Below are 26,353 nucleotides of genomic sequence, written 5' to 3' on the forward strand. Positions count from 1 at the left end.
TATAGTTGAATACGTGAAATTTTACGATGTCTACGGTTAGAGAAGTTAAAGTTTTCACTGAGGGGATCTTTGACAGCATTCCACAAAATGTGGGACCCACTGCTGGTCCTTATTAGTAATTCAATTCAATTCAGTTTTATTCATAGTGCCAAATCATAACAAAAGTTATCTCAGGACACCTTACAGTCTAGGTATAGACCACACTCTATGACTTATTTAGGGGATTTACATAGACCCAGCAATTCCCCCGTAGAGGACGGTGGCAACGAAAACCTTCCCTATAACAGGCAGGAACGTCAGACAGACCCAGTTCTATGGAGGAAGGCCATCTTGACTGGTAATAGTAGTAATAGTCTCACTGTTATTCCTGATGATGCTGAGGACACTTCCTAGTGCTTGGAAGGAGACAGCGACGACCCCCCCCCCCCCCCCCGCCCATTTTACATTTATTTATTTATTTATTTTTCTCTTTTCTCCTTCTCTTTTTCTTGAATTACCTTATTTATTTTGCCATTAGCTATGGATTTCACTCTATTTGGTTTAATTGTGCCTTATGTATCCGCTTATGTTATATGCAGTGCAATTGTTTAGCACAGCCTGAAAAAGTGACGTGGCACCTCCCTCCTCTCCATCCTGTGGGCCCACCACTCGCAGGAGGAACCACTTGGGTCGGGTGCGCTGCTGCACCCGTCCCAAGCTGGCTCTTGGGATGTGGAATGTCACCTTTCTGTCGGGGAAGGAGCCGGAGCTTGTGCGGGAGGTGGAGCGCTACCAGTTAGATCTGGTGGGGCTTACCTCCACAGATAGTCTCGGTTCTGGAACCGTACTCCTGGATAGGGGTTGGACACTATTCTTCTCTGGAGTTGCCCAGGGTGTGAGGCTGTTGTTTGTGCATATGCACCAAACAGCAGCTCAGAGTATTCGGCCTTCTTGGAGACCCTGAATGGAGTCCTGCATGGGGCTCCGGTAGGGGACTCCATAGTTCTGCTGGAGGACTTTAACGCCAACGTGGGCAACGATGGAGACACCTGGAGAGGCGTGATTGGGAGGAACGGCCTCCCTGATCTAAATCCGAGTGGTCGTCAGTTATTAGACTTCTGTGCTAGTCACGGATTATCTATAACTAACACCATGTTCGAACATAAGGATGCTCATAAGTGTACATGGTACCAGAGCACCCTAGGCCAAAGGTCGATGATCGATTTTGTGATCGTATCATCTGATCTGAGGCCGTATGTTTTGGACACTCGGGTGAAGAGAGGGGCAGAGCTGTCAACTGATCACCATCTGGTGATGAGTTGGATCAGAGGATGGGGGAAGATTCTGGACAGACCAGGTAAACCCAAACGAGTAGTGCGGGTGAACTGGGAACGTCTGGAGGAGGACCCTGTCCGAGAGATCTTCAACACAGACCTCCGGCGGAGCTTTTCTGGCATCCCTGTGGAAGTTGGGGGCATTGAACCGGAGTGGGCAATGTTCAAAGCTTCCATTGCTGAAGCTGCAGCGGTGAGCTGTGGCCTCATCCAATCTCTGTACACCCAAAGCGAGAGCTGTGTCCGGATCCTCGGGAGTAAGTCGGATTCGTTTCCAGTGGGGGTTGGCCTCCGCCAGGGGTGCGCTTTGTCACCAATCCTGTTTGTGATTTTCATGGACAGGATATCAAGGCGTAGTCGTGGTGTTTCTGTTCCTGTTTCTTTACTTCAAGGCACTTTACTTTATTGACGCACTGTACAGCTGTTGCATTTTTTCTTTTTTGATCACCTGCAAATTCAATTAAAAAATGTGGCGAAAATAGCTAATTAGAAATTAGCTAATTAGTAAATGGTAGATGATACTTCTCAAAGCACCCCTGTGCCTCAGTACAGCTCACAGAGCTGCTAGCATGGCTTTAGAATAGTTTGCAAACAGCAAAATGCAGAAATCAGTGTGTTTTAATGTGTTTTTATATAGCCTGTATGTTGTAGTGATTGACAAGACATATTCTTGGTATGGCTGGTTGCCTGAGTAATTTGCAGCATGGCCAATGGGTCCGACATTATTTCTATATATGGCTCTGTGATGCAGAAGTCTGTAGTCACATGTTGCTGCCAACTGTGATTCACAGGTTGTTCCATTCTCATCTTCTGGATAATAAATAAAGCCATGTCTGTTTGTCCTCACACTGACTGTCATGTTCATTTTTTCCCCTTAACTTCCTTGATTTTAAGACATTTTCTGTGACTCGTATTAGACTCAGCGGTACAGTCAACAACAGACAGATGAATAAGTGATATACTTCCTCCTGAGTCTGGTGTATTGGTGTAACCTTTTCAGCGAATTCAGCTGTATGACTTGATCCCAAAATTATAAAAGTAGTGCTGTACATGGAAGACCGTTTCCTGCTTTTACCGTCTAGTGTAATTACATATTTTAGTTTGGTAACCAGCAGAAGCACACTTTCACCAACACAGATGTTTTACAAACTACCCTAATATCTCTAAATAGTAGAAATGTACATATACAAACTAAACAGGTATTTTCTTTAGCTAGCTAATATTGGAGACAAAGGAATTTTAGAGAAAAATTGTTGAGTGAGAGAAGCTTGTTATAACAATCCCACAAACCATCTATCACTTGACTTATCCTTCCATCTTGTACCATGGCTTCCATAATGATCTGTCTGATCATGTACTGATGTGTCGTTTCCGTCCTACACTCTAACCATTACTGTCTCTCTCCATGTTTGTCTCCTATGTGGGACTCACTTTTTCTGCTGCTCTGTTGGGCAGAATTATGTAAACCCAGTTTTTATTTACGGTATCAGTGCGTGAGAGATGACATCTCATCTCATCTTCATCCGCTTATCCGGGGTCAGGTCGTGGAGGCAGCAGCTCTAGCAGGGGACCCAAAACTTCCCTTTCCCGGGCCACATTAACCAGCTCTAACTGGGGGATCCCGAGGCGTTCCCAGGCCAGTGTGGAGATATAATCTCTCCACCTAGTCCTGGGTCTTCCCCGAGGCCTCCTCCCAGCTGGACGTGCCTGGAACACCTCCCTAGGGAGGCGCCCAGGGGGCATCCTTACTAGATGCCCGAACCACCTCAACTGGCTCCTTTCAACGCTAAGGAGCAGCGGCTCTACTCAGAGTTCCTCACGGATGGCTGAACTTCTCACCCTATCTCTAAGGGAGACTCCAGCCAACCTCCTGAGAAAACCCATTTCGGCCGCTTGTACCCGCGACCTCATTCTTTTGGTCATGACCAGCTGTCATGACCATAGGTGAGGGTAGGAACGAAGATTGACCGGTAGATCGAGAGCTTTGCCTTCGGGCTTAGCTCTCTTTTCATCACAACGGTGCGACTGCAACACCGCCCCCGCTGCTCCGATTCTCCGGCCAAACTCACACTCCATCGTCCCCTCACTCGTGAACATGATCCCGAGGTACTTGAACTCTTTCACTTGGGGTAAGGACTCATTCCCTACATAGAGTAAGCAATCCACCGGTTTCCTGCTAAGAGCCATGGCCTCAGATTTAGAGGTGCTGATGCTCATCCCAGCCGTTTCACACTCGGCTGCGAACCGATCCACTGAGTGCTGAAGGTCACTGACCGACGATGCCATCAGGACCACATCATCTGCGAAAAGTAGAGACGAGATCCTCAGCCCACCGAACTGCAACCCCTCCCCACCAAGACTACGCTTTGATATCCTGTCCGTGAAAATCACGAACAGGATTGGTGACAAAGCGCACCCCTGGCGGAGGCCAAGCCCAACTGGAAACGAATCCGACTTATGTCCGAGGATCAGCTGTTGTCGCTAGCACCAACGGCGCTAATGCGGGAGAGGCCTAAAATCCCCAGAGAACTGAGGAGAAAGTACAGGGGATGTAAGGCTGGACGTAAACAACGGGAAAAGAAGAGGAGATATAAACCATCTCTCCCTTCCATCACCATGGGGAACGTGAGGGCGCTGGCTAACAAGATGGACGAGCTGGCGGGCCTGGTGAAGACTCAGTGGAGGTATCGTGTGAGCAGTGTGCTGTGTTTCACGGAGACGTGGCTCCACGAGGACATCCCGGACTCGAACGTAACTGTGGACGGCTTTCAGACTGTTCAGGCGGACAGGAGTCACCGTGAGAGTGGCAAGAGGAAAGGTGGGGGACTTGCTATTCTTATTAACAACAAGTGGTGTCATCCTGGACACGTTACTGTAAAGGAGCGTGTGTGTAGCCCGGACATTGAGCTGCTTGCCGTGAGTCTGCGGCCATATTATCTGCCGAGGGAGTTTTCACACGTGATCGTTCTGGTTGTTTACGTTCCTCCGACTGCAAACGCGGCGCGTGCGAGTGACGTCATCCACACCGTCGTCGCGGGACTTCAGACACGGCACCCAGACGCATTCATTGCAATATCTGGGGACTTCAACCACATCACTCTGGCTGCAACACTGCCCACTTTCAAGCAGTTTGTGGACTGTCCCACCAGGGAAAACAAGACACTGGACCTGCTGTATGCTAATGTTAAGGAGGCTTACAGCTCCACTGCCCTTCCTCCTCTTGGAAGATCAGATCACAAACTCATCCATCTGCAGCCCCTGTATAAGCCCCAAGTCCAGCGGCTTCCTGTGACCACCAGGACTGTGAGGAGATGGTCACAGGAGACTGACGAAGCTTTACAGGGTTGCTTTGAACTCACAGACTGGGATTTGCTCTGTAATTCACATGGGGAGGACCTTGATGATCTCACGGGCTGCATAACAGGGTACATCAATTTCTGTGTGGACAGCGTTGTTCCTACAGAGACTGTACTCTGTTTCCCAAATAACAAGCCGTGGGTCACCAGAGACATCAAGGTCCTGCTGAATGCGAAGAAGAGGGCCTTCAGAGAGGGGGACAGAGAGCAGATGAGGCAGGTCCAGAGGGAGCTGAAGGAGAGGATCCAACAGGGCAAAGACACCTACAGGAGGAAGCTGGAGCACAAACTCCAGCAGAACAACTTAAAGGACGTGTGGAGCGGCATGAGGAGCATCACTGGCTACAAACCATCTGGTAGCCAGACGGTAGGAGGTGGTACTGAACGTGCCAATGAGCTAAATCTGTTCTTCAACAGATTTGATGAAAGGGCTCTGGACCACCTCCCCACGGCTCCTCTACAACCACCCACCTCCAAACCTCCAACCCTGCCGACACCTCCCCCTCAATTCCTTGCTGATTTTGCCCTACCTGTCCCCTCCCCCCCCCCCCATCGCCATCACCTCTCTCCACCCCCACCAACACACACAGCAGACAGACCTTCACTGCAGAGCAGGTGAGGAAGGAGCTGTGCAGACTCCGCCCAGGCAAGGCAGCGGGTCCCGACGGTGTCAGCCCGAGGGTCCTCAAAACTTGTGCGATCCAGCTGTGTGGAGTCCTGCAGTACATCTACAACCTCAGCCTGAGTCTCGAGAAGGTCCCTGTGCTGTGGAAGACATCCTGCCTGGTACCATTACCAAAGAAGGTGCGTCCCAGCACCTCAGAAGACTACAGACCGGTGGCGCTGACGTCGCACCTGATGAAGTCCCTGGAGAGGCTGGTTCTTTCACTTCTTCGGCCCCTGGTCAGCTCATCACTGGACCCTCTACAGTTTGCCTACCAGCCAAGACTAGGAGTGGAGGATGCTATCATCTTCCTGCTCAACCGTGCCTGCGCCCACCTGGACAGAGCGGGGACCACAGTGAGAATCTTGTTCATGGACTTCTCAAGTGCGTTCAACACCATCCGGCCTGCTCTGCTGGGACGGAAGCTGACGGCGATGCAGGTGGACCCTCCCCTGGTTTCCTGGATTACGGATTACTTGACGGGTCGACCACAGTATGTCAGACTGCAGGACGGAGTGTCTGACACTGTGGTCTGCAGCACTGGAGCTCCACAGGGTACTGTTCTTTCCCCATTTCTGTTCACCCTGTACACCTCAGACTTTCAGTTCCTCTCTGAGTCCTGCCACCTGCAGAAGTTTGCCGACGATTCTGCAATTGTTGGCTGTGTCAGTGAGGGGAAGGAGGAGGAGTACAGGGGCGTTGTGGACTCCTTTGTCGACTGGTGTGCAGCTAATCACCTGATTCTAAACGCCACCAAGACAAAGGAGCTAGTGGTGGATTTCCGCAGGAGTAAATCTGCCCCCACACCCATCTCCATCAACGGCGTGACTGTGGATGTTGTCCAGGATTACAAATATCTTGGAGTATACCTGGACAACAAACTGGACTTTTCCAAGAACACTGAGGCTGTATACAAGAAGGGCCAGAGTCGTCTCTATTTCCTGAGGGGGCTCCGGTCATTCAATGTTTGTAACACCATGCTGAGGATGTTCTACCAGTCAGTGGTAGCCAGTGCCATCTTCTTTGCTGTTGTGTGCTGGGGCAGCAGACTGAGGGCAGCAGACGCAACGAGGATCAGTAAGATCATCAGGAAGGCTGGCTCCGTCCTGGGGGTCAAACTTGACTCTTTGGTGGCGGTGTCTGAGAGGAGGATGCTGTCTAAACTGCACAGCATCCTGGACAATAACTCTCACCCTCTCCACCAGCTGCTGACCTCCAGCAGAAGCACATTCAGCCATAGACTCATTCTCCCCCGGTGTAATACTGAACGCCGGAGGAAGTCTTTTCTTCCGGCGGCCATCAGACTTTATTATTCATCTCCCCCCAGTCAGGTAAGGAACAGTGGAGACACTGTATCCTGAAAATGTCACTTTGTCACTATATACCATCACTGCATCACTTTATTCAGTTGTACTTTATTCAGTTGTACTGTCACTTACTTCAGTAAGTAATGCTGCTATACTACACTGTCACTTTATATCACCACTACATCACTTTATTTATTTATTAATGGTTTACTGTAACTATCTGCTGATACACTTACTGTGCTTTAGGACATGCTGCTACATTTCACTGTGGTTTACTGTAACTGACTTAAGTACGAAATGCTGCTACACTCCACTGTGCCATACTGTCACTTAGTTCTGTAGGACATGCTGCTACATTTTTAACATTTTTAACACTTATAACTTATCGCTCCTTCTCACTTATTTAGTTTGTACTTATTTTATTTCAATCTGCTGCTAAACTGCTATATACCTACGCTTAACCACGACGTCTGTTGCACTCTGTCACACTTGGTTCATTGCTTGATTTATCTGACGTTAGCTTTATTTTGATTTGATTTATGTTTATGCTTATTGTTACTCTGATCCTTTTCCGCCTTTGTATCGAAACTGTTGCACAATAATTTCCCTCGGGATGAATAAAGCTTCTTGAATCTTGAATCTTGAATTTCTGGACGAATCTCATCAACCCCTGGGGCTTTGTTTGACTACCTCAGTGACTTCCGCCAGGGATATTGACAATGATTTCCTATCAGCCTCCAGCTCTGCCTTTACAAAAGAGGGCATGTTAGTCGGATGAAGGAGTTCCTCAAAGTGCTCCTTCCACCGCCCGATTACCTCATCGGCTGAGGTCACCAGCGTCCCGTCCTTACTGTAAACAGCTTGGACGGTTCCCTGTTTCCCCCTCCTGAGATGTCGAATGGTTTTCCAGAAGCACCTTGGTGCCGCCCGAAAGTCCTTCTCCATGGCTTCTCCGAACTCCTCCCACACCTGCTGCTTTGCCTCTGACACAGCAGTCTTCTGGGAAAGCATATCCCGGAAGGCCTCCTTCTTCAGTCGGACAGCTTCCCTGACCACCGGTGTCCACCACAGTGTTCGAGGGTTACTGTCCCTTGAGGCACCTAAGACCGTACACTTATGAGCATCCTTATGTTCGTACATGGTGTTAGTTATAGATAATCCGTGACTAGAACAGAAGTCTAAAAACTGACTACCACTCGCATTTAGATCAGGGAGGCCGTTCCTCCCAATCACGCCTCTCCAGGTGTCTCCATCATTGCCCGGCGCCTCACACCCTGGGCAACTCCAGAGAAGAATAGTGTCCAACCCCTATCCAGGAGTACGGTTCTAGAACCGAGACTGTGTGTGGAGGTAAGCGCCACCAGATCTAACTAGTAGCGCTCCACCTCCCGCACAAGCTCCGGCTCCTTCCCTGACAGAGAGGTGACATTCCACGTCCCAAGAGCCAGCTTCTGCTGCCCGTGTCTGGTTCGTCGAGGCCCCCCACCTTCACTGCCACCCGTGCAGCAGCGCACCTGACCCAAGTGGTTCCTCCTGCGAGTGGTGGGCCCACAGGATGGAGAGGAGGGAGGCGCCACGTCACTTTTTCGGGCTGTGCCCGGCAGGGCTCCGTGGCAAACCCGGCCACCAGGCACTCGCCGGCGAGCCCTCTGTCTGGGCCTGGCTCCAGGCGGGGGCCCCGGGCTTCCTCCGGGCAGGGTCTCTCTTCCTCTTCCTTGTTTGTCCATTGAGTCTTTGTGAACCATTCTTAGTCCGGCCCCTCGCCTGAGACCACTTTGCCATGGGAGACCCTACCAGGAGCACTAGGCTCCAGACAACACAGCCCTCAGGTTCACAGGGACACACAAACCTCTCCACCACGATAAGGTGATGGTTCCCGGAGAGGCGGATACACAGGATACACAGGATTCTTAGCCAGTTGTGTAGTCAGGCTATTAACAATTAAATGGTGGCTATTAACTTTTAAATGATGACAACACAGACACCAAAATGCGTCCCTGAGTATTTTCTCTGCAACTATGCTATGTTAACACTGGAACTTGCTCTATGTTGACACATAGGCCCCATTTACACCTGGCATTTAAATGCATCTTGGGTGGTCAAATTGCAATCGCACAGTGCTTCACCACATAAAAGTACAGGTGTTAATGTACCTGAAACAGTTGGATGGATAGGGATCTGATCAGCCAGATCACCTTTGGAGGTGGTCAGGGTCAAATTCTTACCACATTGAACAGTGCAAATACAAATGCTTTTTCAATCCATATACAACTATCAGCACCAGCCTCTAATAGTTAGAATACTGAGGAGTGCACAACTTTCAGCCTCAACTCCTCACATGTTTTACCAGCCAAGACAGTGACGCTGGCATTGTTTTCACCTTGTGAGTCTATGAGTGAGTTGCTTTGGATTACTTCTTCCTTTCCGACCTGCAAGTTTACAGCAGCGTATGACTTTGATGTCAAGTCAAGTTAAGTCAAACTTTATTTATATAGAACATTTAAAACGAGCACAGTTTACCAAAGCCGTTTACAGGTACAACATACCAACACAAATAAATACAAAGAAAAACATCAGTAAGAACAGAAGACATCAATACATATAAAGTAAAAAATATCGAGGTACAACTGGGGAAGTTGGAAACTTGCCATGGGTATTAACAGGAATTTATGGGATTTAACAAGAATTTATTTAAATAAACAGGAATAAACCTGGAATTTACATAATTGAAGGTTGGTCCTAAACAGGGATTTTAAATATAGTTGGGCAAAATATATTTCATTTCATTTTTGAATGGCTGGGGTTGGGGGGATAAGTAATATTTTACTCAATATTCATGTTTTTGTTGTTAAATGAGAGAATCGATGGTTCAATAAAATAATTCAAACTTGATAAAGTTGTACTTACAAATAAATCTATTGTTTGATTGTATTATTTTGAGTGAATGTCTGCCTATGACAAAACAAAATGTTTATATTTATGTTTGGATATGATACGGTTCATTTAAATTACCCCTAATTTCCAGTTACTTCCCATATTTTCCTATAATTCCCATAACTTCCCACGGACAGTTTCAAATTTGGAATATTTCCAAAATTCCCCAGCTTAACTTCCCATGGAAAGTTTCCAGAAATTTACGTGAAATTGTCCGCACCTTTGCAACCGTATGTACAACAAAAGACAAAGGTGTCAAGTGCAACTCAATTAAAGTAAGAGGTGGGTCTTCTACAGTGACTTAAAGCTTTCTTTAGTCTGAGAAGTTTTAATATGAACAGGTTAGCTGTTCTAGAGATTTGAGGCAGTCACCAAAAAAGCTCATCGCTACGGAGTCTGGATCCGAGACTGGAGTGTGAAGGTGCAAAAGTTCTGCTAGTAAACACCTTAAAAGCAAGCAATAGATCTGAAAAGCAATCCTGTAAGAGACTGGAGGAGGGCCAGTACTGGTGTTTTGTGCTCCTGTTTTTTTTTTTTCCAGTTAGAAGAGAGCAGCTGCATTTTGTACTAACTGCACTAACTTGTTTTGCAATGCACAGCTGTCAGACGAACAGGATGAAAGGAATTCATAAGTTTCAAGCCATGCAATTCGGTTTCTGAGTCCAATTTGTTTCCGGTTCACAACTAGAACTGGTTCACGATTCTCATCCCTGCAAACACACTACACTGAACAGGACAATACAACAGTATTGTGCCCACACAGTCGACATGGCATCTTTTTTGTGCACCAACGTCGCTTAAAAATGCTCGGTGGAACAGTGGCTCAACAATGAAAACCCACTCAGACTCCAACTGACCTGTTTATTTACTTTCTATATTGTCTTTAATGTAGTAGTATTTAATTAGAAACAATTGCTGGCTGATAATGTCATATTTAACGGTTTGGTTCACCCAAATTGCAACAAACTAATTGACCTCATTTACCTCTGATTGTAGCCACACCGATGGTTTTGTTTTTTTTGTGGCCATCCCATTCCCCTCCAACACGATGGAGGGGAATGGGATGTTTGTTTTTAGTGTTGAAAGCATTGACAACTTGAACTTATCTTTTCAAAAAGCATGCCCCACTAAATATACCACTCCCCAGGCCCCACTGTGAACTAGCCTTGTGAAACCATCCTGATCTTGCAAGCTCCACTGTATTTTACAGATCAGTCTGGTAACGTGCGGTGGAGAAAATTTGGAGTCGTTTGCCAAGCGACTGAAACAATCAGCGGATTTAAGTGAGGAAATGAGAATTGACTGTTCAGTGTAAACAACATGGAGGCTTCCACGGATGAGATAAGCAGCTATGGAGCAAGCTGCTCACTAACTCTTTTTTTCTCTGGGATCCTTCTGTTGAATATGGACCGGCACCTGACATTGGGCCTTTGATTTGTATATTCACGTTACACAAATATCCTTTACAGACATATTGTTTACTTTCTGAGCTTTGCCTCAACGCTGTTAGTTGATCTGATTGGTTGATTTTGCCCGTATGTTGGTTATAGTTTGTTTATCCAATCAGCAACCAGTATTTTTGCCCCTTCTCAAAAGATCTCCAAACGAGAGTTCCCAGGTGGATATGCTGAGCAAATGGGGATCATCTGAATCAATCAGTCAGTATCAGGTAAACTGTGAACAGTATAAACTGGAACTTCTTACCACAGGAGTAATAGATCCATGTGTTATCCACAGTAATAGGGACACAGAAAGAGGAAAAGTCCATTTTAATACTCTGTACACCACAAATTCGATTACATGTGCATCCATTGAATTGATGCAGAAATCGCAGAGAAATATATCTTAAAACCTGGACAGGAAAAAATCTGTCTGCATTCAAGATAACATTAGAGGTAATTTGTGTTTGTAACTTGGGTGAACCAAACTTCAAATTACATGTAATGCTGTTCCCTCTCTCTGACTGCTGTTCAAGTGCCTTTGAGCAAGACTCAGAGCCATGATGGCTGTAAATACACCTCTGCGCTGGCTGGCTTTCAAGTGTGAATGTGTGTAACGTCTGTGTGAGAGAAAAGCAGGGTGTTGCTGAAAAATTGAGCTAAAATCATCAATTGTGAAATGGAAAGTATAGCCTATTACCAAGAGACAAACATGTCATCATGATAATGGTCATGATGACATGAGCCGGGACACAGAAAGAAAAGGGCAGAATAAAGAGATTACGGTAGTCTGACTGTGGTGGCTGTTTGTGTGTTTCTGCACTGGTGAGAGAGAGAGAAGGGGAGGGCCGTAGTGGTTGGGACACTCCAATTAAGTTAATTTGGTGTCTTGTCTAAAAGCAGCCAGTCTGAAATGCAGTGAATCACAGAGTCTGCAGAGTCTGACTCAAAACCACCTGCCCGGTCTGTTGTTTGGTTGTTGTTGACGTGACAGTGGGTACAAGTTAGTGGTTGGACACACAGGTTGTCTCTGTAACCTTTTTTGATGGAAATTACAGGACTCTGTTCTGGTAAAACTATAAAAAAAACAAACATTTGACTCAATGGGAGGAACAGGAATTAGCATGGTATTTGGGATACAAGTAAATATAACATTGATATCAACATAATGCTCAAAACAACTTGAGTACAAGGCAGATGCTGTCACGTCACTTGTGGTGACATTGTTTGAAGACAATCTTAAACTTTAATGGAAACCTTGATCCAATCAATTAAAATGTATTTGTCACATGAAATCACACATGGTACAATGTGCAAAGTTTTGGTTTCTAGATTTTGTTTCTTATTCGTCAGTCGGCTTGGTGTTGAATGTATCCAAAGAACGGACCTCAGAGAGAACAAGAGCCAGCTCTTTTGTCGAGATCAGAATACATGGTAAAATAAGATAATATATTTTAAGCAAACCTTTTACTAAAATGGTTCTGGTATACATTTTTTCTACCTGAAACTCGTCGGCCTTAGCTTATTTTATTTGATATACATGTACAAACAGAAAGAAAATCCTAGAGCACACATGCTACTATTCCCCACAAATTTGCACACTTCATATGGTCTTTGAGTCAGATTGACATGCATACACAGAGACACACAGAAACATGCATACACACAGACATGCGCACACACACTCACACATGAAGATACTGTTAATATTAAAAATCTAAGCACAGAAAAGCTGTTTGCTCTCACTTTTCCCCACTCTTAACCCTCTGTCATATGTCTACCTCCACCACAAATAAATCACATTTACATTGTTAATTGTGTCCTAGTAGGTTGGTTGCAATTATTAGGTGTAATTATTAGTGTAGGTGCTTCTGATTGTATTGTTCTGAAAAGTTGAACTGTTATTCCTTCCTGTATCTGTCCCTTTGACAGCGGAGCTGGAGCAGCCTGTGTGAGAAGGTGCTCCTCTGTCTGACCACTGTGTGATGGAGAGGGTGCTGATCATTGTCTTTGATGGCTAACAGTTTGTTCAGCGTTCTCCTCCACCACAGACTCAAATGACTCCAGCCTGAGACCAAGTACTGAGCCAGCCTTCTTGATTTTATCAAGTCCGTTGTTGGTGTCACTGGCTCTGTTGCTGCTGCCCCGACACACAGCAGCAAAGAAAATGGAGCTGGCAACAACCGACTGGTAGAAGATCTCCAACATCTTCCTGCACACATTGAAGAATCTCAGCTTCCTCAATAAATAGTCTTCTAATCCCATTCTTGTACAGTGTCGGTGTTATATTTCCAGTCAAAGTTAAAAAAAAACATGACGGGAGCTGCTGCTACAAGCTGCTGCCTGAGGCAGTGCCAGAGAGTGGAGACAATATATGTTAATGGTTTATGAAGTAAAATTTTATTTCTGACTTGTTTTTTTAAAACTCCAGTTAAAACAACACACAAACCAAAATGATGGAGACAAAATGAAAGAACAGCACTATTGTGCTGTATTTATGTGTGCATGTGTAGCAACATTTTAGCAATACAGTTCACCAGGTATTCATTACACAGTCGGATAACTGATTACCATACTGTCTAACATAGACTGCAAACAAAATTTTATGCAGCTCAGCTCACATGCAGTAAACGTACAAGATCACTGTTACAGTCTAAAGCCTTTATAAGTCAGAAAGTGCTTACAAGTACTACTCTGTCAGGAAAAAACGTCTGCCTTCCTTGTATACAGAATAGGGCTTTGACTCTAAACTTCAATATTTGAATATAATTCGAATATAAAAAAATTATATTTGAACATATTTTAGGCAGCCCTTAATATTTATTTATATTTATTATTTTTTGTAAATGAGTTTGCTTGTAAACTTTGTTTTCAGTTCAGATTCTGAGGCTTTTTTATGCCTGGTGAAGTTGTGAATCGCGAGCTCATTAGCAAGGCTATTATTGTCCGTCTGGGCTCCTGTAGGTGACGTTAGCGTCAGTCAGGAATGGGGGTGTTTCACCCAGCATTGAAAAACTGATGCTAATTATCTGGGCAACATTTTCTAACAGCAGTCGAGTTGTGAATTTGTTGTAATGGAACATTAGAACAGGAGATGACTTCCTCTGTGCTCAAAGTGATGCTCTGCGCTCCAGTGGTTGTAACAGAATCACCTAATTTTGTGTATAATACCAGGATAACATATCCTTTTTTTCATTGCTTGTTGCTTTAAATCCTACCCAGATACAACAGTGCTATTTTCTGATTGGCTATCGTGTAACCCCATTCTTTTTTGAATTGGCTGGCCGCTGCTGTAGCATATTATAAATTGTTTTTACGCGTGAGAAATACAGTGTGGCGGGAGTGCATGACCAAATACCGAAAAAGAGTGACTGTCACGCTCAATGTTTGACACTTGAAAGGCCTCGACTTTTAATAAAAAAAACAGTCCTGACAGTGTGTTTTTCTTCTGACATCATTGCCTGCCTTATGACATTGATACACTGCCCTCTGGTGGACAGAAGAACATATACAACTTAATTTTGATACCAATATATACATTCACCGGCCACTTTATTAGGTACATCTCCAACTCTTTGTTCTAATCAGCCAATTTCATGGCTGCAACTCGATGCATTTAGGCATGTAGACATGATCAAGTCGATCTGCTGCAGTTCAAAGCGAGCAGCAGAATGGGGAAAAAAGGTGATTTAAGTGACTTTGAACGTGGCATGGTTGGTGGTGCCAGACGTGCGGGTCTGAGTATTTCAGAAACTGCTGATCTACTGGGATTTTCACGCACAACCATCTCTAGGGTTTACAGAGAATATTCCGAAAAAGAAAAGATATCCGATGAGCAGCAGTTCTAAGGGTGCAAATGCCTTGTTGATGCCAGAGGTCAGAGGAGAATGGCCAGACTGGTTGGAGCTGATAGCAAGGCAACAGGAACTCAAATATCCACTCGTTACAACCAAGGTAAGCAGAAGAGCACCTCTGAACACTCAACATGCTGAACCTTAAGGCGGATGGGCTACAGCAGCAGAAGACCACACCGGGTGCCACTCCTGTCAGCTAAGAACAGGAAACTGAGGCTACAATTCGCACAGGCTCACCAATAATTGGACAATAGAAGATTGGAAAACCGTGCGTGGTCTGATGAGTCTCAATTTCTGCTGCGACATTCGGATGGTAGGATCAGAATTTGGAGTCAACAACATGAGAGCATGGATCCATCCTGCCTCGTATCAACGGTTCAGGCTGGTGTTGTAATGGTCTGGGGGACCACTTTCTTGGCACACTTTAAGCCCATTAGTACCAGTTGAGCATCGTGTCAACGCCACAGCCTACGTGAATATTGTTGCTGACCATGTCCATCCCTTTATGACCACAGTGTACCCGTCTTCTGATGGCTACTTCCAGTAGGATAACGCGCCATGTCATAAAGGGCAAATCAGACTGTTTTCTTGAACATGACAATGAGTTCACTGTACCCAAATGGCCTCCACAGTTACCAGATCTCAATCCAATAGAGCACCTTTGGGATGTGTTGGAACGGGAGATTGGCATCCTGGATGTGCAGCTGACAAATCTGCAGCAACTGCATGATGCTATCATGTCAATATGGACCAAACTCTCTGAGGAATGTTTCCAGTACCTTGTTGAATCTATGCCAAGAAGAATTAAAGCAGTTCTGAAGGCAAAAGGGGGTCCAACCCGGTACTAACAAGGTGTATCCAAAAAAGTGGCTGGTGAATATAGATCTTACTGAAGGCATTTAATGTTCAAAAATAATGAATATTATTATTAATAAACAAGCGTCACGGTGGTGTGGTGGTTAGCACTGTCGCCTCACAGCAAGAGGGTTACCAGTTTGAATCCGGGCCTGGGCCCTTCTTTATGGAGTTTGCATGTTCTCCCCGTGTCTGCATGGGTTCTCTCCGGGTTCTTCCTCCCACGGTCCAAATACATGCAGGTGTTAGGTTGATTGATGACTCTAAATTGCCTGTAGGTTTGAATGTGAGTGTGAATGGTTTGTTTGTCTCCGTTTGTCTCTATATGCCCTGCAATAGACTGGCGTCCTTTCCACCGCTACTTCTGCTGCTTAGAGCAGGACAGTACAGGGTTTTGCTGGTCTCTCTTCGCCTTTCTTTTGTGCCCTCCTCTTCATTTTCTGTCTACATTCAGGTCCATAAAGGTGGCTCAATTAGTGCTGTGAGACAAAGAGTCTTCACTCTGTTCTTGAAGGCTTACTAATCTAACAACTCATTCATTTCCTGCAGTCACAGATGAGGATACAGTTAAGAGGTACTATGCCAAGTTTGAGGAGAAGTTCTTCCAGACATGTGAAAAAGAACTGGCCAAGATCAACACCTTCTACTCAGGTAATGACTGAAACTACTACCACTACTTTACACACTCACTCACACACAGTTCTATATCTTAGAGATAGAAATCACTTATTTAGATATAGCTCTAACAATTTGTTGTACATATTATCCTGCAGAGTCTCTCTACCTTCAAAACCGTCTTTATCTCTTTCCTTCTCTTCTCTCCAGAAAAGTTGGCTGAGGCTCAGCGGCGATTTGCCACGCTGCAAAACGAGCTGCAGTCATCGTTGGATGCCCAGAGGGAGAGCTGGGCTAACGGGCGGGGCCTGAGGAGGAGGAAGACGGTCTTTGCCCTGTCACAGCAGGAGCGATGCAAACACAGAAACATAAAGGACCTGCAGCTGGCCTTCTCCGAGTTCTACCTCAGCCTCATACTGCTGCAGAACTATCAGGTGCTTGATCTCAACATCTCATCTCTCATCTCATCTTCAACCGCTTAACCGGGGTCGGGTCGCGGGGGCATTGATCTCAACAGTAGACGTGCAAACAAAGAAACACTGAGGTCTTGTGACAAATTGACACAGCTTGATCAGATGTTCCAGTCTACTGGACTGCATTGATCAAAAGAAAGAACAAACTAAGGGCCAACATACTGAGGCTGAGTCTTCACTGCAGTGGCCGGGGATCGACTCCGACATTTGTCCCTTTACTGCATATCAACCCCTCTTTACTTACAAATGAAGGCATATAAACTTAAAATAATCTTCAAAAAAACAACTGTATCAGTAAGCCTGAAAAGGATACTTTAACCATTTTAATCCAGGTCTGTGTCATGGCAGTGGGCATTATGTTAAGATGAACTGTGTTTGGCCTGTCTCCATGGTTCCGAGTATCGGAGATGTGCTGAAATCCCCCGAATGACACAAAATGCGTTGTTTTGCGTCATCACTCTGCCAAAATCATTCGATGCTCTGTTCCACGAAGACAGGCCAACCAATGTTAATCTGAACACAGTGCCCACTGACATGATGTGTGGCTGCTCTACTGCTGTGATACTTATAACAAAACTCATTGCTATAATGTAGAACAATAAAGATTAACTTCCGTTTGACCAGTTCACCCCAAAAAAAAAAAAAAAAAAAAATTGTACTTAAAGCTGCACCAATCAATATGCTTATACAATGGATCAAAACACTGTGTAGTGTGACTGCTGTTAAAGTGATCAGGATTAGAGAATTATCCCCAGTTTGCAGTGTCAGCTCCACTGAGTTCTCTGCTCTTTATTCGCTCATTGTTTAGGTATTCCAGCCTCTCATGGTATGTTTTCCCTGACTCATGTTCACACCTTTCTCTCTCTCCCTGTCTGTGTCTCTATAGAACCTGAACTTCACAGGTTTCAGGAAGATCCTGAAGAAGCATGATAAGATTTTGGAGACATCGAGGGGTGCTGACTGGAGGGTGGCCCATGTTGAAGTGGCTCCCTTTTACACATGCAAGAAAATTACACAGCTCATCTCTGAGACTGAGGTGAACACACACATGTATAGACATTATGTCAGAGCACTCAAATTCACACATGCTTCTCTAGCATTGCTGTAGGTTGTACAAGGCCCACAATGTCAAAATAATAAAACAGTAATGGTAAGAAACCCTTACCAGCCATCAATATAATCAGTTATTATCAGTCATCAACCCTCTAAATCCTGTGTGTCCTTCAGGCATTGGTCACAACTGAGTTGGAAGGTGGTGACAGGCAGAGGGCCATGAAGAGGCTGAGGGTACCTCCCCTGGGAGCTGCACAGGTCACACACGCGCACACACACACACACACACACACACACACACACACACACACACACACACACACACATAAATGAAGTCCAGTACCCCAAATGGAAATTTAATCTAAACCCGATGATGTTTGTAATTTTTCATCCTGCCAATAGGGCGCATTATCACTGTGAGTCAATATTGACATGTAGGTGTGTTCAGGACATGACTCTTGTCATGCATGATAAATCTGGTGCAGATTGGACATGTATGATCAGGTTACAACAGCTTCCTCTTGTTTGGCAACAGGACTGACTCCATGCCACGCCCACACGATACAGTGAAGACGCAAACGCCGAGTATCATTTGGTCACACATGTCTTAGGATTGTACAAACCACCACCATTTTGAATCAAATCTTATTATTTTTCTAAGAGGAGTTTGTTAAAGTACGACACGTGTCAAAGTCGAAAAATTACCATTACATTCGAAATGGCTGACTCCCTGTTGAGTTTACGCTATTGCTCCAAGAGTCTTTTTGTACTTCTGGAGGAATTATATATGCCTACCGACTTTCATAAGTTTAGGACAATCTTGGATAATTGAAAGTGATTTAAGTTGTGCCAGTAGGATCACTATGAGGCAATATTAAGATGTACATTGGAGATCAAAAATGATTTAAAAAAAACAAATGATAAGTTCTTGATTTATTCTGAAATGTTGTTGTTTTTTATTGTTCAGAATTTGATAGAATATCCACTGTGGATATACCACTGCTGTACTAGCATATTTTTTTAAATAACAGTGAGAAAAATTAGAGAACAGTAACCATTGTGTCAGAAGAGAATTTTAACAATGTTTTCTTCAGGCTATAGGATTCAAAAATGAATAGGAAGTGTAGAGGCCGCAGCTTTGAATGACTTCAGCACATCTGCGCCCAGGACATCACTAGTTTCTCACACTGCTCTGGTTTGATCTTGGTCCATTCTTCCTCAGTCTCTTCCACAGTTCAGTAACTGTAGTGGGTTTCTTAGACAGTACTTTGTTGCCAAGGATTTTCCAGAGATTCTCTATGGGGTTTAGATCTAGACTCTGGGCTGGCCATTTCATTCTTTCAATTTTCTTAGCTTCAAAGAACTGCTTCGCCTGTTTTGCAGTGTGACAGGGGACATTGTCTTGGCATGAGAATTGCAGCTGATAATGAGACAGTTGCAGTGGAGGTATTGCATGTTTCTAAAGGAGGTTCACATAAACATTTGCATTCACCCTGCCATGTAGCTGTACAAGAGGCCCAACTCCTGCTACAGAAAACATCCCCCAAACCATGACACTTCCTCCTCCAAATTTAACTGACTTCTTTACACAGTTTGGGTTCAGTCTTTCCCCAGTCCTATGCCCAACATTGTTTCCCATCAGACCCAAATAAACTGAATATCCTCGCATCACTGAAGTGCACTCTGGACCAGTTCTTCTCTGTCCACATAGCATGCTCCTCAGCAAAGGCAAGACTAGACTTTTTATTCTTTCTTTTGATGAGATATTTGGTCACTGCAGAGTGGGCTTTTAGTCCAAATTGTCTTAAACGATGAGACAGTGTGCAGAGACAGATCTTTGCCCTGTTCAGCACTGAACTGGAGACCAACTCCAGCTGCAGTGTTGAACCGATTCCCCATTGAGAGTCTTCTCATAATCCTGTCCTCTCGTGCAATTGTTTTACGTGGAAGGCCGGCCTTTTTGAGGGACCTGTGTCACACCTGTGACCCCTGTCTCCATCATGGGGGTCCCTGTAGACACTGTAGAGGAGTAGAAGTACCTGGGGTGTACTTCAGTAATAAATAACTGGACTAAAAACGCAGAGGCTTTCTTCAAAAAGGGCCAAAGTTCTTTGTTAGCTGTTAATCTCTGAGGAGGCTGAGGTCCTTTAACATCTGCCAGACGATGCTGAGGATCTTTTATGAGTCTGTTGTGGCCAGTGCGATCTTCTTCTCTGTCACATGCTGGGGCAGTGGGCTGAAGGTCGCAGACACCAACTGACTGAAAAAACTGATCAGGAGGGCCGGTGATGTTGTGGGGGAGAAGCTGGACACCCTGACGACTGTGGCAGAGAGGAGGATGCTGTCCAGACTCCGGTCTATCCTGGACAATGTCTCCCACTCAACATATTTAGTAACAACAATATTATATGACACACTGGCCCAGCAGAGGAGTACCTTCAGCAGAAGACTCCTCGCACCCAGATGTGCCACAGGAAATCTTTCCTGCCTGTGGTCATTAAACTATACAATGCATCCCTTGGAGAGTCTGCCATCCCCTCTCTGTAATATGGACTCAATCATAAACAATCTGTTCTTTGCTCATTTTTACGGTACTTTGCACGTTATTACAGTACTTATGATCTGATGATGATCTGTATATATTACTATTGTAAATGTGATATTTTATATATATATAGTTATATAAAGTTTTATATATATTTATATATATATATAAAATATATTTTATATTTCTGTTTTTACAAATATGTGTTATTTGTATAATATTGTTGTTACTAAATATGTTGAGTGTATAGCCGGAGTTCAAAAACAATTTACCCCTGGGATTATTAAAGTATTTCTGATTCTAATTTAAAACAAAAATGCTAGTACAGCAGTGGTATAGCCACAGTTGACATTCTATCTAATTCTGAACAATAAAAAATAACAGTACAGAATAAATCCAGAATTAATACTTGTGTAGGTGTGTTCAGGACTGGACTCTTGTCTTGCATGAGAAATTTGATGCAAATTGATTAAAGTATGGTCGGCTTTCAATAACTTCCTGCTGTTGAGGTTGGACAAGTACTAGTGAGTGAGTGAGTGAGTGAGTACAATAAATAGGCTTATGTTGTTCTACTTATTACATCCAAATATTGGGTACAGTCATCGATCAAATTTGACAGCTGTCTTGTCCCACACTACCACAGCTACATTTAAATAATTTGCCCATCTGTACATTAATATTTAGAGATATTTAAAAGTAATGCAAAACTTACATTCCCTATTAACGAATTACTTTTGGATGCAGTAATTGGTCAAGTGACTAGTTACTGTCAGTACTTATCGTTGACTTTATAAAAGACCTTAGAACAGATGTCCTGAACTTACATAAGCATATTGTCAGAAACTATCCACCAATGTGTTTTGTGCAAATTTACCAAAAAATACTAAAATTATAACCTGATCATTATGAAGATGGCAGCCACTTTATCTCACCCAATAAAATACATATCCAATCTCTACACTTTCCATCTCTAAAATTACACATTGAGTCAAGGATATAATATTATACAATATAATAAGAGGAGAAGAATGTCTTTACCCTGCTGTTTCTTTGATCCCATGCATGACATCTACTTTAAGAATAGGTTCTAATTGTCGTTTTAAGTGCATTATTAGTTTGGTCTTTTGTAAAGTTTACTTATTGGTTTGTGTACTGAACAACAAGCTCAGAACTATCTTCAGGCTGAAAGATGGCCCTGTTATTTGACCTGTCTCGCATATCCAGCATTTTCAATAACTCTAGTAGAGTCAGGACATTAGTATTGTTATCAATATCATAGAGTGACAGGGTTTTGTAATTGTTGCCTTGTCCAGCTCTGAGGTGTTGACTATCTTTCTCTGTCTGCCTACAGCCTGCTCCTGCGTGGACCACCTTTAGAGTCGGGCTGTACTGCGGAGTATTCCTTGTCTTAATAGTCACTGTCGTGATTACAGGTAACACACACAATTCTCAAAATTGTCCACCTAAGAATATCATAAGATTTAAACTTTTAAAGGTTGAATATGTAGAACCTTTATCAAAGATATGTAGATCTTTATCAGCTATATATATTTTTTAAATAATACACCCTTGGGGTGTTTTGAGGGGTACAGATCGAGGGTAAGTAAGTATTGTTATTTAGTCTGAATTAATATTTTAAAAACATTTTGACGGGTTTGACAATGACTTTCTGTCAGTTCTGTTTCCATTGTAGCAGCCAATAGCGTTGGACGTTGCTGGTTGCCAGGGTTGTCCGTTGTTTTTACAGAAACAAGGAATCATTTTGAGTTGAGAGCTAGCTAATTGATTCCACTTCACTCAAAAAAAGACTTTCAGTTGAAGACTGGCTAGCGTTAAATACTGTTGTAAAATTGATTAATGAGTCCAAATTATGATTCATCGCTTGACATGGAGCAGGCTGAATGCTGACACACTCTGCAACGAACCTGGTAACACTGCTGGAATTATTTTTTGTTGTTGTGACTACAGTCTTGAGACTAGATGATGGTGTTCTGCTCATTCTCCATATTCAACCTTTAATCATCGGGTGACTCAGTTTTTAATTCTTGGAGTAGTCAGTTTGTTCAAGCCAGAAATGTAAAATTACAATATCTTGGCGAGCATGGGTCACAGCAGAATACATTGTAGTTTCAGGGTCAAAATTCAGAATGAGTGAGTGTATTTTTCTGGAGTTTTTAAAACCTACGTATGTCTTTCTAATTGTGGCTATTGTTTTATATAACTTAGATAGAGTTGAGGAATAGGCTTTTTTTTTTGCTTTTTAGCTCTTTCTGCTCATTTGCAAATAAGTAAAAGTCAATCTATCCTAATGTTTGAACAGAAAAATGTGATGTGGAAACAGCATGGCCTGGTTTAATATGCACTCATAGGCTCAGAATTCATCGATAATATTGAAAGAAAAAGTAGCAATGAAAAACTGGGCAAAATCATGTAGTGATTGTGTTTTAGATTTTTAAAAACATTAGCCTTTATGGTTATGCTTATTACATTCTTTATCTGTTCTAAATGTACCTTAAATGGATATTTGTCAAGTTTTTAATAATGCAAATATGCTACTTTATGCAAATGTCATTTATTATTATTGCAACAATCCAAAATGACAAATACTGTCCAGAATATTCTCCAGAATGGCCCCAAAGGTACAGCATGCTCCAAAAATGCGCGGATTCAATGCAGTTCATATGTGCAGTCGTTGGATGCGATGAGAAATATTTCCACATCGTCCTCCACAATGTCAAGCAGCCTGTAGCCACACATTTAGGTGCCTTATTTGTTGAAAGATTGCTGCAAGGGAGAGGAGCCTCTCTGCATCAGCTGTATGTTTGTCCAGCCGGTGGTATTTGAGACTGAGCGTTCTCCGGTGGTAACTCAGTTCACATGGACAGTAAATGCAGATAACTTTGGTCTTGTCCAGAGAACCGTCTGGATTTGAAGCTTAACTTGACATTCAAGAGCCTCTCTATTCTTTTCTGCCTAAGGACGTTTGTTTCTCGCCCACAATGGTACTGCTGCAGTGTTTCCTGATTTCACAAACTACAGGCTGGCCAAGTGTCCTAATTATTTTGCATTCATTAACAGTAAGCTATGTTTTTTTTCTGCTGCTTGATCTGAACAGAAAACAAGAAATCTTTAATTATGCACTTAAAAAAATATTTAAACAGAAAGAGCGGATGACAGGCAGCACTTTGAATAACCTTGTTGTTGAAAGGTGCTATAGAAAAAAACTTGCCTTGCATGGCAAATGGTCCAGGCTGAATTGAACCAGAGCCTCTGCGAACTGCGTTAAGGACACCAGTTTGATAAATTATGAACAAAAAATTACATATAAATACAATGTTTTAATGATGAAGCACAAAACACACTCATATGCTACGTTCACACTGCAGGTCTTAATGCACAATTCTGAGTTATTGCTCAAATCTGATTTTTTGTTTGGCTCTTCACATTACTTCTTTAAATGTGGCCTGTCTACGGATTGCTCTGAACAACTCATGCTCCTGAAGTGATCCGCATGCGCAGTTGATCATTAATGACCTCACGCCACAACGGTGTTTACAGAAGTAAACATGGCAACGGCAACCGGTATTGTAGGACTTTATGGTTTAATGATAGTCAAGTTAATTCAAATTTATTCATATAGCACATTTCATGCGACAAGCATGAACTCAATGTGCTTCAAGAAATTAAAACAAAGATACATTGCATTATCAATATGAATATTAAAATCCCCAGAAATAAGGATAGAGTCATATTCAACAGTAATTTTAGATAAAAGCTCACCAAATTCAGAAAAAAAGCCTTTTTTGAGTCTTGGAGGGCGGTAAACTGTGAGGACTAAACATGGATATACAGATTCGATTATTAGAGCTAAATATTCAAATGTAGAAAAGAAACCAAATGAGATGTTTTTACATGATAACATATCTGAAAAAATAGCAGCAACACCACCACCTTTCTTGTTAGATCTGAAAATTAGATGGTGTAGATTCAATCAGCTCTTTACTACCAGTCTCATCAAGCCAGGTCTCAGTGAGGAGAATACAGTCAAGTTGATGTGATGTTATAGTGTCATTAACAATGAAGGTTTTATTGTTAAGGGATCTAACATTGAGGAGAGCCTCATGTTGTTAAGACTTGCTGTGTTATTTGGAGAAACAGAGGCCTGGATCAAGTCCTGCCATGGTGCATATCAGAGTGAAAATGCTATAAACTGAATAAAATTCGTGGTCAACTGATTTGTGCCCTTTCGGTTAGGATGTACACCATCTGCTCTGTGTAGGCTTGGATTAGTCGAAAAGTAATCAAAGTGTTAGATGAAATCATACCCTGCTGCAGAGCAAAAGTTTTGTAACCAGTGATGGAGACCGAACAGTCGACTAAAGCGTTCTGAGTTTTGGAGAGAGTTGGAATGGGGCCAGACAACAGACAACATTTCCCCAGACTCTCAATTGTGTAGCAGAGGGACTCCAAGTCTGCGTGCAATTTGCTGGAATTTCTAGCCATGACGTCATTCGTTACCACGTGTGCTAAAACAATATTAACAGTGGGATGCAGGTCAATGAGCGTCGGCATGAGTTTGATTAAAACGACTACCTTTCCACCACAGAGACAATAGGTAATAGCACCAGGGAGAGTCAGATACCTAACGATAGAGTCACCAACTATCAAAAGCTCCAGATTGCTGCCTACCGCACTGTTGCTGTAGACGGCTAGTTTCAGTGGTAGCTGACCTGCCGTGCTAGCTAGGCTAACCGGGTTAGCATCAGCGTCAGTTGCGCCCAGCAGATTCACCGGTGCAGTGTCCTGGAGGGACCATGGCAGGGCTGAGATTATAGACCTGCCGTGGTGGTGGCCGGGACGCTGGATGTCGGAGCCGAAGCCACTTCACTGTCCTCCGGTGACAATGCACACACTCGTGGCCTGTCAAATGCAGAGATGGCGCGAGTGCACAGTGTGTCCAGCTGGGGGAACGAAGACTGGGGGGCAGGGAGAGAAGGCCAAGACTCTGCATCAGATAATGAAGGAGGGGATGAACTGAGACGTTTTCCCCTTGACATTAGTGGACTGGTTCGAGGAGTGCGACACTTTCTGTTTTGGGAACTGAGCGGCGCTGGCTGTTGCAGACTGGTGTGTGGACGTGTGGCCACTCGCTCCGTTTGCTTCTCCAATGGGGTGAAGAAGTTGGACAGCGGGATGGGATAATCATATTCATCTTCTAAGCACGGGGACGGTTGCCCAGGAGGGAGAATGAGCCTGATGTGATGTGCCTGGAGCAGCAGCGTTGGTTGAACCGGTCTGCTGCAGTGCCTCCATCCGGGCTAGTTGGGATTGCCACTGTAGGACATCATCCAGGAGGCCCTTAATGGAGCGTAGTTCGGATCTTAGGTCCGACAGTTCAGGCTCCGCCGAGGTGAGTGGAGGCATGCTCAAAAGCGCTAACTATCTACTACTATAACACACTGTTTGAAAGCGCACAGTAAGACGTTGAAATCCTGCAGTTGAAACAGTGATTTTTGTTTGTTATGCTAGTGACGCTGCTGACAGCAGTTGGTCTGCCGGTGGAAAAGAGTAGCCCTGTGTGAGTGAGGGAGGGATTTCTCGTGTGATAAAAACAGTGTGTGGCGGCAAATTTAATAAAAACTTCACTGTCCCTCCACTGGCCGCCTGCTTCACTGCTGTCCTCCATGTTTGTTTTTATTCTGTTCCTGGCTCCCGCCTGTGGCAAACTTTTTGAATCAACTTTATTTAACTATTAACTTTATTCATATACAAAACACTGCAGCCCGGGTCAGAATGACGTCAAAGTCGCATTAAATGCGACCTGGCTGTTTTTTTCTTTTCTTTTATCACTTTGAACCACATGCAGCCACAAAGATGACTATAAAAACAAGACACATTGTGTTGTTTCTGGTCAAAAAGATGTAAAATTTGTACTTTTTTCTGAC

At 43.8% G+C, this 26,353-nt stretch overlaps 1 protein-coding gene across 1 annotated transcript in view; it reads left to right on the plus strand.

Moving 5' to 3' along the window:
• Positions 1-26,353, plus strand: part of LOC310957335 (xenotropic and polytropic retrovirus receptor 1 homolog) — an 86,849-nt gene that overhangs the window by 42,010 nt on the left and 18,486 nt on the right. The window contains exons 3-7 of the mRNA XM_083927853.1: positions 16,272-16,373; positions 16,548-16,771; positions 17,697-17,846; positions 18,038-18,121; positions 21,760-21,841. Of these exons, the coding sequence (XP_083783979.1) occupies positions 16,272-16,373; positions 16,548-16,771; positions 17,697-17,846; positions 18,038-18,121; positions 21,760-21,841 (642 nt within the window). The remainder of the gene's footprint in view (positions 1-16,271; positions 16,374-16,547; positions 16,772-17,696; positions 17,847-18,037; positions 18,122-21,759; positions 21,842-26,353) is intronic.

This window comes from Echiichthys vipera (genome assembly GCF_963691815.1).
Source record: "Echiichthys vipera genome assembly, chromosome: 15".
NCBI lineage: Eukaryota > Metazoa > Chordata > Actinopteri > Perciformes > Trachinidae > Echiichthys > Echiichthys vipera.